Below are 13,739 nucleotides of genomic sequence, written 5' to 3'. Positions count from 1 at the left end.
TGAACTTACACGCTGCCCCTCTTGCTCGAGGACTGGCTATATGAGGATCCCGCCTCCTGCCCTAGGACTGGCTAGTAGTTCCTACACACATGCATGCAGGCGGACTGTTTGTGAGCATTAGCCAATCCTAATACAGGGGGCGTAGCTTTCCGGAATACAGGTGGGGAAAAACGCGGAGCTCGACTTTCGCCTGAATCGGGAAAGCTGACCAGCAGCGAGAAAGCCAGGCTAAGAAAGTTACTGAAAATGGCTCACATGTGAAGAGGAGGGCAGCTCCACAGCCCGCGGACTGGATCGCTTCAGTTGTGCTACTCTTCAGCTCTTCTGTATTATTATTTTTCTGTACCTGCGCCTTTTCCCTCAGACTGAAAACTAGCCCAAAGTGCGTGGAGAAGGACGAGCTGTCACAGAGCTCCGAGCGCGCAGGTCCAGTTTGGCAGCCTTATCTGACTGTGGGCTTTTAAATCAACTCCTGAATATGGGTGAAATCCGTAACAGACAGCAGAGGCGCCTGTAACTCAGCACTGCAGAAAGCTGCATCCTCATTCATGCATTACGGGACTCGATGTCGTTCCTGACGTTTTACTGGGAAGGAGATGACTGTTTTCCACCAAGCAGCAATGGTCAGTGAATTTGGCGGATTCCTGCATCCCGTCAGTCAGGCACGCTGGGATTATCAGAGTCCAGAGGTAAGGTAAGGCACTCTCACTTCGGGCTTTTCTCTCTCGGCATCTGTTGGTTCAGAGTGGCTCCAGTCTGTAGTGTAATCACTGCTTTGGTTTGCGTGCCGAAATGTATACAGTGAAAGAAGCTGGTGCTTAGTGTGTGTTGGCAAGCGTGGGCTATAAATACACTGAAAACAATGTGGGCAGCAAGATAACGGATATATGAAGACGTTTGGTTTAAATGTCAATTGTGTATTGTATACCCTATATTCTATATCCCTATATGTAGTGCATATAGAGTCTCACTATACTCTTACACTGTATTGGTATATACAATATACAACTAATATATATATATATATATATATATATATATATATATATATATATTTGGTGTATACAGTAAAGTATAGAATCCATATATAGGGTATATTCTGTATGCACAGTACATGTAGAACATGACATGGAGTATACAGTATATAGGGTACAATCTATACAATATATGATATATAGCATACTATATATCTTACTCTGTAAGATATACATGATATTCTGTATATGTAGGGTATTTAGTATACAGCATACAGCCAATATACTGTATGTAACTCCCCTGAACCCTAGACAGTAATCCACACCACACCCACGCTGTAGCCTTTCTAAATTTATTTACAGTGGCAAAACTCTGAAAGCCCACAGGATTATTCACAAAGATCCTCCTTGCAAGCCGGTTTGTGTTGTGAAAGGCTATAGGTCAAGTGAGTGAGGTCTTTCAGGAATTGCAGTAAGGAGTCAAACAGTCTGTCACATTATTTGTGTGGGCTTGCTTGCTGTGCTTGGTGAAAACCTGCTCTTAACATATTCACAAGATATTAATGTTCCTTTATAGGCTGCAGGCACACAATTACAAATATATGTTTTTCAATCCAATGCGAACCGTAGGTGCATTTGAAATGAATTTACAATTTGTTCTGTAGGACATGAAGATCAGGACAGTCTGCTCTGTGTGTGTCAGTCTAGAGAGAGAGAGGAGAGAGAGAGAGAGAAGATATTCTACCTTATTTCCTGTTATCCAGTGATAACATCATCAAAAAGTTGGCAGAAGCAAAACTTTCTCTCAAACATCTCTCTGGTCTTTACCATCAACCTGAGGATTTGAGATGCATCTTAAGGTCAGGCTACATGACCAGAGGTTAGGATTATACCCCTCAGTGAATATATAAGCACCAAGAACCCTGGAGTCCATACTGATCAAAGAACCTAAACATTTTGTTGATGTTTTTGCCTCATATCCCCCACCAACTCCAGCCTGTGGGATTTGCTCTCAGGGTGATAGAAGAACGCTCCATAAAAGATTTCCATTAGCCTTTTTCCTCTAGACATTAAGCCTGTTAGGACAATTCAAGCTTTCTCCCATTAGAATTCTGCAGGGCATTGCCTCGTAAGGCTTAACTGACTAAGACAAAGCCGAGGGAATTTGGTTGCCCCTCAGCGCCGCTAACGAAGTGCCATAATCAATGAGCAATGAAAGCATGTCTTGCCACTCTCCTGCTCGAGCGTCTCTCGCAGTGGAAGAGATAGAGGAGGGCTATCGACAGGCTCTTTCTAAATTATTCAGCAACTGAAGCTGAGATTTCCCACGTAACTGTTTTCAACATCAAAAACGTCTCTAGATGCAATGCTGCCATGATGGGAAGATGCTGTATGATAAGACAGATTGGTTGAAAAGTTTAAAACCTATGGTGGATCTTGCTGAGCTGCTCAGAATCACGCAAAGGTAGAGTAGAAGAGGCAGAATATTACTGTCTTCATATGTCCTCATGTGTTATTGTGTCATCTGTCTTTTTGAAATGCTGCAACAAGAATAAGAATAAAAAAGACAGTCAATGATTATGTCCTATACTTTTGGCTTGAGGACTCAAGAACAGATTAAGAATGTAAGAGTTTGAACATGGACTCATTATATCTGCAAATAATCATTACGCTAAAACCCTTGCCCCTTTCTCTGAAAATCAACAGTGCACTTTCTGGGGGCTCTAAATGCTTAAAATGCCACTGTGCAAAACCTGTGTAAAACGTAAAACTACCCCTGAAGGGCAGGCACAGTTCTGTTGCATTCATAAATCGCATAGTGCTGCTGTTTCTCACACATAGTTTTTTTTTTCTATATCACTTGCAGTTTACATCATAACACAGTGCCAGCCGATCTGTCCTGCTTCCAAATCCAAAGTACTGTAAGCTTAAATTTCACAACTTGTAAGACTCTCTTATTTGTTATTTACTATGCAATAAAGAGGTGTCAAAATGAAACGTCTACATTATAAAAGTAATGTACTTTGATACTAATATCAAGATGACTCACTTTGAGGTCTACTTATCACATTTGTGTGGATTCATGTACCAAAAACAGTCGTAATTCATTTGCTCATGACCATATCCAACCTCTCTTTAGACCTTAGAATTAAAAAAGGCTGTATTTGTTACTGTGCATTTAAGACTGGTGTATGCAAATGATCTCTGTTCTGATTGGCCGGCCTATATTGTGCCTCATTCAAAAAGCAGACTGGACTGAAAAACACCTTGGGTGGTCGGGCCAACCTGCTATAGGTTGAATAGACGGCTATATGACAATCAAAAATGTGAAATCAAATCACATTTATTGTAACATCACATTAACACAGGTGCGAAGGGGAGTGAAAATCCTAGGTGTCTAGCCCCCTAGTAGTACTTAAATACAAAAAATATATATATATATATAAAATATATATTTAATAATATATTATATATATATATATATATATATATAAATTGGTTTTCCATGATGTAGGCCCTTTAAGTTAGTGTTAAGTTAGCTTGGCCAAAGCTTTGCTGGCTAGCTTACTATTTCAACATTAAAAAGAATTAAACAGTAAAATAATGGTTGAAAATAATGAAATTTTTATTTCAGTGATTTTTTGTCATGAGTTCAGAACAGCATGCTAAATGCTACAACATTGTTTTGTGTCAGTGGTGTTACAGCTTTACTGATGTTGCTCAGCATAACAGACACTTTACTCTTGAATTATGTATCAACATACATACATACTCTGTTTGCCTAGAATGACCCATATACATTCATGAGATCCTGCACAGAGCAAGTGAACAGAGTGCGAGAGTGTAGTGTAAGCTTGTGAAAATAGAGCTGCTACGTGTAGCTAAAAATCTCTGGTGACTACAATGCTGTGAGGGTATTTCAAACTCTCTATGATAACAATACCATGTGTGTCGAATATGGTGGAATACCTTATTACTGCATATCAGCACATGCCTACCATGTGATTTACACATGAATAATGGCCTTCAGTGCATCGAAGTCTGTTTACGCCAGCAGTGCTAAAGAAGAGTGGCAGTTAAGACACATTTACATTCTGCTGCATCCTTAGCTGCATGTCTATGATGATGTTTGTATTTGACCTGTTTTTTTCTTTCTTTTTCCTTTTTTTTTGTCCTGGGGTCAAGAGCCAGGGTTTGATTGACAGCATACTGACGCAGTGAAATTGTGCGAGTGACTCAAGGCCAGTACAGTGGTTTATCAAATCAGCCTGGCCTTCAACAGAAATTGCATTATATGAAGCTAACTTTGATATAAATAACTTGATGTGATACATCAGCACACTTATACTGTAGGCATGTACAGTAGCTCTGTATGCAAAAACATGCACAGGCACAAGACAATCATTTAATCAACATTTTTATCGTAGCCTTGATGTAATTTGGCTGCCATTTATTTGATAAGCTTTTCATATTCACCCCCAAACAAACATGTAATCACTGTTCTAAAAGGAAAAAAAAACAATAATGGCTCTAAAATACCACTTTCAAATGTCAGTAATTTGGTATTTCAAAGCAATTTCAAGGACCTACTATTGTGCAATAGTCAGTAGCAGTTGGCTTCAAACCTCTATACACATCAGAGTGAGTATAATATCTCAGCAGGGACAGTTTCCTCATTCAGCAGCTACACCCTTTCTTCATTTCGTACATGCATGGCAATATTTCAAAATATATGCCATTATTCACAAAACATGGCATTATTCAATGTAAGGCAAATAAGCCACTGATCTAACTGCATCAGGCTTTGCGAAAGCACAAAAAGACTGAGTTAATCTCAAAGAGAATTTAGAGAAAGAGTTGGCAACATAGCCAATATATATAACATCACATTACTTAGTTTTCATTGTACATGATATGTATCACGATGTTGACCTTTTCTGAAGTTTGTGAATTAGATGTATAGAAAAAAATGCACCAGCAAAACAGTAGTGCTACATATGACAAAAGGCATGATATCGGCATCATCGCAGTATCACAGACAATTGCTTAAAGCTGCGCTGAGTAAGGTTGTGTATTTGGAGACCTTTCTGGTGGAAATATATAACTGTACAAAATGTGCAGAAGAATATTTTGTAATGGCGGATGAATGAGATATTTGCAAGCATTTTAAGAACTCAAAACTTGGTGAAGGATGTGTCTTCAAAGATGTAAGTGAATTCATCCCCTTGGAATTATAAGGTTCTGTCTGCATTCCGAGCTGTTTTGTGATACTAAGCTTCAAAGATTTTCCATTCCAAATAGCAAAACTGATATGTGGAAACAAGACTGTGTCATACATGAAAATGACAGACACCCTAAATTTATTCTAAATGTACAATAGCAAAATCTTTGCAAATTTGTAAATTCGTTTTTTTGGAAGTGAATAAATGCAGGTAGAACTTTCTAATCTTAAGAACTCACTTTCTGCTTGGAATTATAATGTTCTATCTGGCAAAACATAATAGAAGCAACGTTTTTAAGCAACACAAATAATTTACTCATAATTTATTTTGAAACAAAAACAGAGTGTTTATGTTATCAGAAAGTTGAATTTAATGCTTTCTCTGACATTTTTGTAACATTTTTTTCTTGTTCAAAAAAGCATTGCAGATCAAGTATAAAGGTCAGTGCTAAATATGTTGTCCAGTGCAGAGGTCAGTTTTAGGTAGTAACGATTAGTTTAAGTTCCCTTTAGTTTAGATAGCAACCAGCTACTCTAATGACCTGTCCTAGTAGGACAAGTAAGTGTAGCAGGTCAGTATAAATGCAGTAGGAGGTTTTGTTTTACATCAGAAATGTTGACTCAAATGCACCAAAATGTCTAATTTTGGGAGAAAGAAGAAAAAGAAAAGACGGATGCATGAATGAAATGAATATTTGTGTTGTAATTAAGACCCCATTAATTCAAACATATATTATTTAATTACCTTTAAATCTTAATATTTATAAAATTTAAGACAATAAGACTTTTGTAAAGAAGAAAAGCAGAGTTTCAGCAACATGTTTCCATGTTTAACAAAGTTTTATAAACTTTTTTCCCACAGTCACTCAGCAGTGAGGTGACAAATAGTGTTCACAAATAAAACCGTATAGAAAAAAGTTAGAGTTTGAGTTTGAAGATAGAACCTTATTATCCCAAGGGGATGAACTATCTACTATTGTCATCATATCGTTATCAATCAGTGTGATGTTTATTTCTGTTAAATCAATCAATCAGTCAATCAGTAGTAGAAGGAACAGTCAAATCAAAAAATTGTTAAAACATATATAAAATATAATAAACAATATAATGGGCTGCCATTCAATCAGCTACTTGTTACTATGCAGATGCTATACACAGGTTGTTTTTGTTTATAGGCTCACTATGAATGGCCTGTATTTAAGACAAATTCAGTTGTTCAGATTTTCACTGATAATCATGATACATTTAGAGTAGCATATTATGACATAATCACAATAACAATAACACTATCATATTGCCCACCCCTTGTTCAGAGTGGTCCATGCTTTACCTTCTGGCGATGGTCTGTGTTTGTAATCTTTTTGGAAACCAGGCCATGGTTGGTATGTTGATGGTATGCCTGCTACACTCTCAATCTCCAGATGGTTCCGCCCCTTCAGCTATACCATCTGGATGTAACCAACACCCTTTTTGCATCCGTGCACTTTCAAGTCTTGGAAAAAAGCCTGTTGAGGCTTGACTGCCACTGCTGACTGAGTACCAGCATTCTATATGGGACATGCATTTTTCACTAATATTACAGATTTGTGCGAAATGTCAAACAACACTCTGGGACAACCGCTAGCTATCCTTGACATATTTTCATCATCTGGAGTTAAAGCTTTGCTCAAACCCTACTACAGCATGAAACAGTTGTATAAGAACAAACACAAATGCACCTTTATGTTTGCTTTTCAGTAGATGTAGATGCAGCTGAAGCCCTTACAGTGAGTTAACTCTGGGGGGAAAAATGCACCACAGATATGTTGCTTTTCTTAGTTTCAGTCGTACTCGTGCTCAGGCTCATGTGCGTCTTTGTGACAAGCAAGGTTTTGTTAAAAAGAGCAAGCTTCAAGCTGCCAATGACGCATGGATCTGTGCAGTCTTTATGGTGCAGATTACTAACGGAATGTGTTGAAAATGGAAATGAGGTCTGCTGTGACCTGCATAATACAGGGAATGTTGGCACAACACAAATGTGACGTTTTTTTCCCAATGTGGCTTCATTTCCTAGTGAGATAGTTGCGCAGTATATGAAGTGACAGTGCCAAATGCAAACACGCTCAGCAGCAGCTAAAATATCCTAAAAATAACCGTAAGAGGACTAACAAGGCATATGATTAAATCCGACAATGCCAATTGAACATTTATTTTGCTCTTGTTCGGGCACACAAGGAGGTTAGGCAGCAAATCTTCAGAGAAACAAACAGCTTAGCAGTGCTCTGCAGCAATGCGGTAACAGATTTTGGCTTTGTGTTGACTCTTAAAAACAGGGGTTCTTCATGGGTTCTTTAGGAAAGGCAAGGGTTATATATAGAAGCATAACTGAGAACCATTAGAATGCTTAAAACGTTTTTTTACAGCTCTGAAATGGGTTGTGGCTTTAGGGATGCGCTGATACAGGAATTGTGGACCAAAGCATATATACGTAATATTTTCCATGTACATATCTGCAAAAGCTGATACATATAAAATAAAATAACACTTTATAAATAGCATAAATATAAAGTCTATTTGCCTGAAAACATGATCAAATCTGATCCACCAGGCCTATTTACTCTAAATACCATGCTAATATTACATGTAATGCCTGTAAATTAAATGATAAGTCTATACATGACCACCTAACTATTATAATGTATATACAAATATAAATACAATTTAATATTTATTAGATACATATTTAGTATCAATGAAATATCAGTCAAATCTAAACATCACTCTGGTGATTTTTTTTAACAATAATAAGAGTGAAATTTTCAAATCACAGAAGCTACAGTTTTAATTATAGGCCTGATTATCAACAACATGCTAAACTGTAAACTGCCTGTAGTTGAGTTTGACCAATCAGTTGACTGCAAATGTTTACATTATTACAAATGGAGTATGAATTGCATTTTTGTGCATTTGGCTGAGGCAAATAACTGCAAATGTAAAAAGTAGCAATGACATTTATTGAATGCATCATGGGTCTTACAAAAACAACAAAGAATGGCTGTCGCTAGAACACCATTAGAGGGCAGCAGTGAGTAATAACTGTCCATTTGATGTTTGTCATTAACATCTTTATAGGGCAGGAGTAAGTAATGTTTGTTTATTTGTGCTCCAGCTGTTTCCATCATTATTTGGGAGCTACTATCGACTAGTATCGACAGTTAGAATGTAAGATTTGCTAATCAGCCAGTTTGCCCACTTAGGCTTGTACATTAATAGCTGCATAAAATTAACAAAAAAATTCAGTTGTTAATTGCAATTATATATAAAGCAGTTGATTGTCAGCTGACATTTAATGATCGTGACAGGCCTACTATCAAAATCAAACAAACACACAACACGCCCACAACTAACTGATATTAACTGGTATCATTCCAGCCATAAGCCAGCGAAAGGATAATCTGGTCTTCTTGGCCCAAAAAACAGGTCTAGTGGTATAGAAAATAATCACAATGTCACCACAGCCACAATATGTAAAGAGAAAATATATATGAAGAGAAAAATTGCAATTAGATATTTTCTTCAGATCACTGAGCTCTAATACCAAAATAATTCCAATATCATTGTGCATCCCTATTAACTATACTACAGTTTACTCCACAAGGTTACATTGCTCAGTTATTATATTCACAATTGAATTATTATTATTATTATTATTATTATTATTATTATTATACAAAGACAAGGAAGAACTATTAGACATTTGACATTGTAAGTTTAGCAGAAGGCAACTTTAAAACAACTTAAAACCCTACTCACTCATCTTTATGCTGAGGTTAATGTCTTTTGCCTGCCAAGACAGTAGCAAACAAATGCACTGGGGACCACAAAGAAGATCAGCATTCACCACTAAATGGCAAATGTCCCATCTAAAAAAAAAAAAGCTTTTGTTTTATTCATGGGAAGGTGCTGGAACGACAGCCGGGTTGGAGGAGGGAACAAATGGAAGCGAATGATGGATCTGCAGCAGATGTTAAATAGAGAATTCAGGTCAATACTGTACAGGATTCGGTGCAGTGAAGAGAAAGAGGAGAACCGAGGAGGAGATCGTCAGTTCGATTCACAGAGCTATGAGTCATGTTCAGAGGAAGTCAGGAGGTGAGAGTTCAGCTCAAACCTCATCAATCTGCTTCGCAACTGCCTGTCTGGTGCTAAACCAAGCTTCGCATTATTCAGCTGGAGAGCAGCACGCCAGTATTGTGATATAGTCTGTGGACTGCAGCAATTCAAATACTTTGGATAAAATGCCATTTAAATCAGCATCTTATTACAGAGAAGCTACATTTCACAACCCTGTTATTTCAACCACTTTTGAATAATATAGTGAATCATCAGCTCAAATTACACCAGAGGCCATAAAAATAATCTGCTTTTTGTATGATTGTGCTGCTATTTTAATCACAGATTAATGAGGGCAAGGTAGGAGGGTGCCCACCAGCCACGGCAGATGCGTGCTGGTTTTGGCCTTTCCAATTCAGTAGAGCGACGCGGATTTAGGTTTAAAAATGCAAAAATCAGCGTCCATGAATTCAATTAAAGATCATCAGTAAGGAACGCTACAGCATCCCTAAAATCAGCATCCATGAGTTCAATTAAACATCAGTAAGAAGCTCAACAGCCTACTTAATGAATTTTGAGAATTAAAGGAATGATTCGGTTTTCACCCTTTTACACTTACCCCAGATGTATTTGATCAGCCAAGACATGCTATAGCCCAAATTCTGCATCTTTAGTTTTAGTGGTGGAGTTATTAGACTAATAGTAATAAACACTAGAAGTCAAGTCACTCGAATCATTTCTACAAACACATCCCCAAAACTTCTCTTAACCAGCTCAAACCACATCCAGCTCTTCATTAATGTCACACAGACTCGTGTTTTAGTACGAAATTTGACTTACTTTGAGTCATAAAAATGAAAAAAACTTCACTGTGTAGCTCAGTGGTCACCAACCCTGCTCCTGGAGATCTAATTCCCTGCAGAGTATAGTCCCACCCACAATCTGCCACTCCAACTCCAGTGAGTTAACTTCTTCAGAAGTCCTTGATTGGCTGAATCAGATTCAATAGTGTCAGGTTAAAGGGAGGGGCATCATGTTAGATGTAGGTTGGAACGAAAATAGATCTCCAGGACCAGGGCTGGTGACCAGTGGTGTAGCTGAACACTGGTGGCAGTCACTTTAGATAACAGGTGTTGTGCTGAATTCTGACACCACTGTAGAATCTGCTTCCTTGCAGAAGTCCTTGACTGGCCAAATCAGATGCAGTAGTGTCAGGTTAAAGGGAGGGGTTGAGAGAAGCCATGGAGATGTATTTACAGAAAAGCTTTGGGTGAATATTGACTTCTAGTGTTTGTTAGCAAAGTTAGCCTCAACCAAGCAACGTAGCTCCAGCACTAAACTAAAGAAGCAAAATTTAGACACCAAACATGTCTTGGCTGATCGACTACATCTGGGGTAAGTGGAGAATAGTGAATAAACTGTGCAAAGTTAAACAGGCCTTCAAGGTCCATCCTCAGGCTTCTGTTGGATGAAAATTTGCAAGGCTAACTCTGGAGTTTAATTAAAATGTCTGCATTTCACACAAATACTGATGGGGGTTATCAGGATTTTCTAGGGGCGACAGACCTAAGTTAATTGAAATCTTCAGGATAATCACAGTATACTTGACAGTTGAAGTGTGGTGCAGAGCCACTGGTGGAGGGATGTAGTGCTGCATGAATCAGTGTAGAACTGCAAATTGCTTTTTGTATTACCACCTTAAGGCCCTCACAAATAAATGATGCAATCTTTTTTCTTTGCTCAATATGCAATAATTATTTCTATAAAGTTTCTCATCCTCTAAGCAAAGCAGTGCACTATAGATAGCAGTATGTTAGTTGCATGGCTGCCTCTGCTCCCTCAGCTGTCCTGGCAGCCAAGTCTTATTAAACTTCTCGCTGCATGTGTTCAATAACCCATTTCTCCCTCTCTGCTCTCTCTCATCTCTGTCTTCCCTTTCTCTTCCTTCAGCTCACGGCCTGTTGAACACCATTAGCACTTGTCACATCAGTCCAGCCAAGGTCGTTGCTCCTGCCCTCTTCCCTGGACCTCCCACCCAGCTTTAAACAGCAGAAAGTCACTTCCTTTTTGACACCGTACAATGGAAAGCCTAAGTGAGCTGCAGAATCCTCTCTTGGACAAGAACAGCAAACATGTAGTCAAGGCAGACTACGGCTACAGGAGTGATTTCCCCAGTAACCAGTACCAGGAGAACATCATCAACTACTTTGTGACGAGTGGTGGAGGTGGGAGTGTGGGAGGGGTTGGGGGAGGCGGAGGCGAAGTTGGGGTCACGCCAGGAAACGGCAAGGCCAAAGCCCAGCTTCTGGATGCCACTTCACTGCACCTGGCAGTAGAGGCTTTCTACAAGCCCAACTTCATCCTCTACAAGGACGACGTCACCATCAAGGGCAAGGATTACAAAAGTGAGTGCTGCGAGACCACCTTCACAGAAAAGAAAGATAAAGAAGCAGCTGTGGATACTCCCAGTACTGAAGATCCACAGGCTAAGCTGCTGGATGAAAACGAGGTGAAGATCCAGACGGTGTCCTACGAGGTGGAGGAGGAAGAATATGTGGAGTATGAGGTGAGGCTGCGCTTAGGTGTACATATACATATCAGGTGTACAAATATAATTTGTGTTAGTTTTCTAAAATAAATAAAATCACCTACTCCACTCCAAGAATTAGTCACCAACCCTCCTCCTGGAAATTTACTTTCCTGCAGGTGGCATACATGCATGTATAATTACATACAAAGACAGGCACAGATAATCTATATAGAGGAAATTTATGTTTTAAATACATTTCACTCAATTAATATTGCTCTTTTAAACCCTATTTGACCTGGATTTGTTTTACCTGGGGAGGTACTTAACTTGAGTGATCCAGTATGAATCTGCTATGTTCAATGTTTTTAAAAGTTTGCCAAGTAACAATCATGGAGAGAATTACCTCTGTGAGTCAGAAAATTGGAGGGTAACACTTTATTTGGAGTAGTCCTTTGTAGATGATTGGTAACCTCTTAACAGATTATCAGTAACATATGAAGTAGCAGTAGTGAAGCATCTGAATACACTAAAGTAAATATCTTGTAGATGTTCTGTTGATACATTACTTACATTAAATGGATGTATTGTTAATATGTTACTTCCGTTACCCAATACCTAATCTTACCCAACCTTACCCATAACCTAACCCTAACCCTCGCCCTCATCCTAACCCTAAACTTAACCTTAACCCAAACCCTAACCCTGGCCCTCATCCTAACCCTAGTGTTAACCTCAAACCGAAACCTAATTCCAACTCTCATATGTTTTTGACATGTTACTGAGAGTCTGTTGAGTGTTTGTTTCATGTAAAAAGGACCACTCAAAATAAAGTATCACCAATTGGAGCACCTTCAGTAATAGCAGCGCTGTTTGAATCACCTTTACATTAATGTAATAGCAAATTCTGATCCTTTATCCTGTTAAAGTCAGCCAGTCAAATGGTAATTACATTACTAGACTTTCTCTGGTAAAACTAATCCAGCTCAAATAGGGGCTTTAGAGACATACAAGTAACACAAGTCATTTTTATGAAGTCAGTAACTGTAATGTGATTACAAGCATTTAAAATATAATGCATTACACTACTTTGTTAGTGGGAAAGGTATTCATATTACTGTAATATGTTACTTTGTACCATGTTACCCCCAACAGTGCATTCTGACCAACAGCATACTGACCCTCTTTATCCATCAATGGAAAGTGACCACCAATATTATTTGGGTGATGAACCATTCTGTACATTGCAGTGGGACTGACATGGTAGTGTTGTGCTGTTATGAGCATATTGGGAACAGTAGTGTTTCTGGGGTTTGCTTCAGTGTCACTGCTGGGCTAGTCTGAGTCCTGTGGTCAGAACTTCACCACTGATAAAGGGATATAAACCGAGTAACAGAAATAGTGCATATCTTTTCACCTGGACCTGGATGGGCTTGATTAATAAAAATGGTGAGCAGCTCTTCAGAGTTCCTGACAGCTGGCTTTAAATAGCTCTAGCTGAAGTCTCATGGGTAGCATTAGTTTTGACTTACTAGAGCCTACACTTTAATGAGTCTGCAAGGCTGCTCAAACGAACAGATGCTTTAGATGCAGGTTCATTCGAACACTTCATTTTCCTCGTGGAAATGTAACTGAACTAAAAACATTATGTTCACCAATTTGTGACAGATGTGTAAATTAATATTCAGCCTTTACTGTCTGTATTATTAACGACTCTCAAATTGATATGCAGTGGAATGTTTTAAAGATTGCTGGAGATCAGCTGAATATTTTAAGATGTTAAAACATTTACATACAGAAACAAAGTACAATGCCTTCGGTGAAAATGGAAAAAAGGGTTGCTCGCTAACCTAGTTCTCAGTATGAAATTACATAATTAACTTGATGAGATAACACAATCAACTCTAGTGTATGATCAGGTGAT

The 13,739-nt window shown here is 38.5% G+C and overlaps 1 protein-coding gene across 1 annotated transcript in view; it reads left to right on the top strand.

The window, feature by feature from the left end:
• Nucleotides 1-216: 216 nt before the first annotated feature.
• Nucleotides 217-13,739, top strand: part of syndig1l (synapse differentiation inducing 1-like) — a 36,777-nt gene continuing 23,254 nt past the window's right edge. The window contains exons 1-2 of the mRNA XM_036582691.1: nucleotides 217-694; nucleotides 11,239-11,854. Coding sequence (XP_036438584.1) covers nucleotides 11,369-11,854 — 486 coding nt within the window. The 5' untranslated portion in view covers nucleotides 217-694; nucleotides 11,239-11,368. The remainder of the gene's footprint in view (nucleotides 695-11,238; nucleotides 11,855-13,739) is intronic.

Source organism: Colossoma macropomum, unplaced genomic scaffold (assembly GCF_904425465.1).
Source record: "Colossoma macropomum unplaced genomic scaffold, Colossoma_macropomum, whole genome shotgun sequence".
In the NCBI taxonomy this organism is placed as follows: domain Eukaryota; kingdom Metazoa; phylum Chordata; class Actinopteri; order Characiformes; family Serrasalmidae; genus Colossoma; species Colossoma macropomum.
This window is presented reverse-complemented; position numbering and strand designations above follow the sequence as displayed.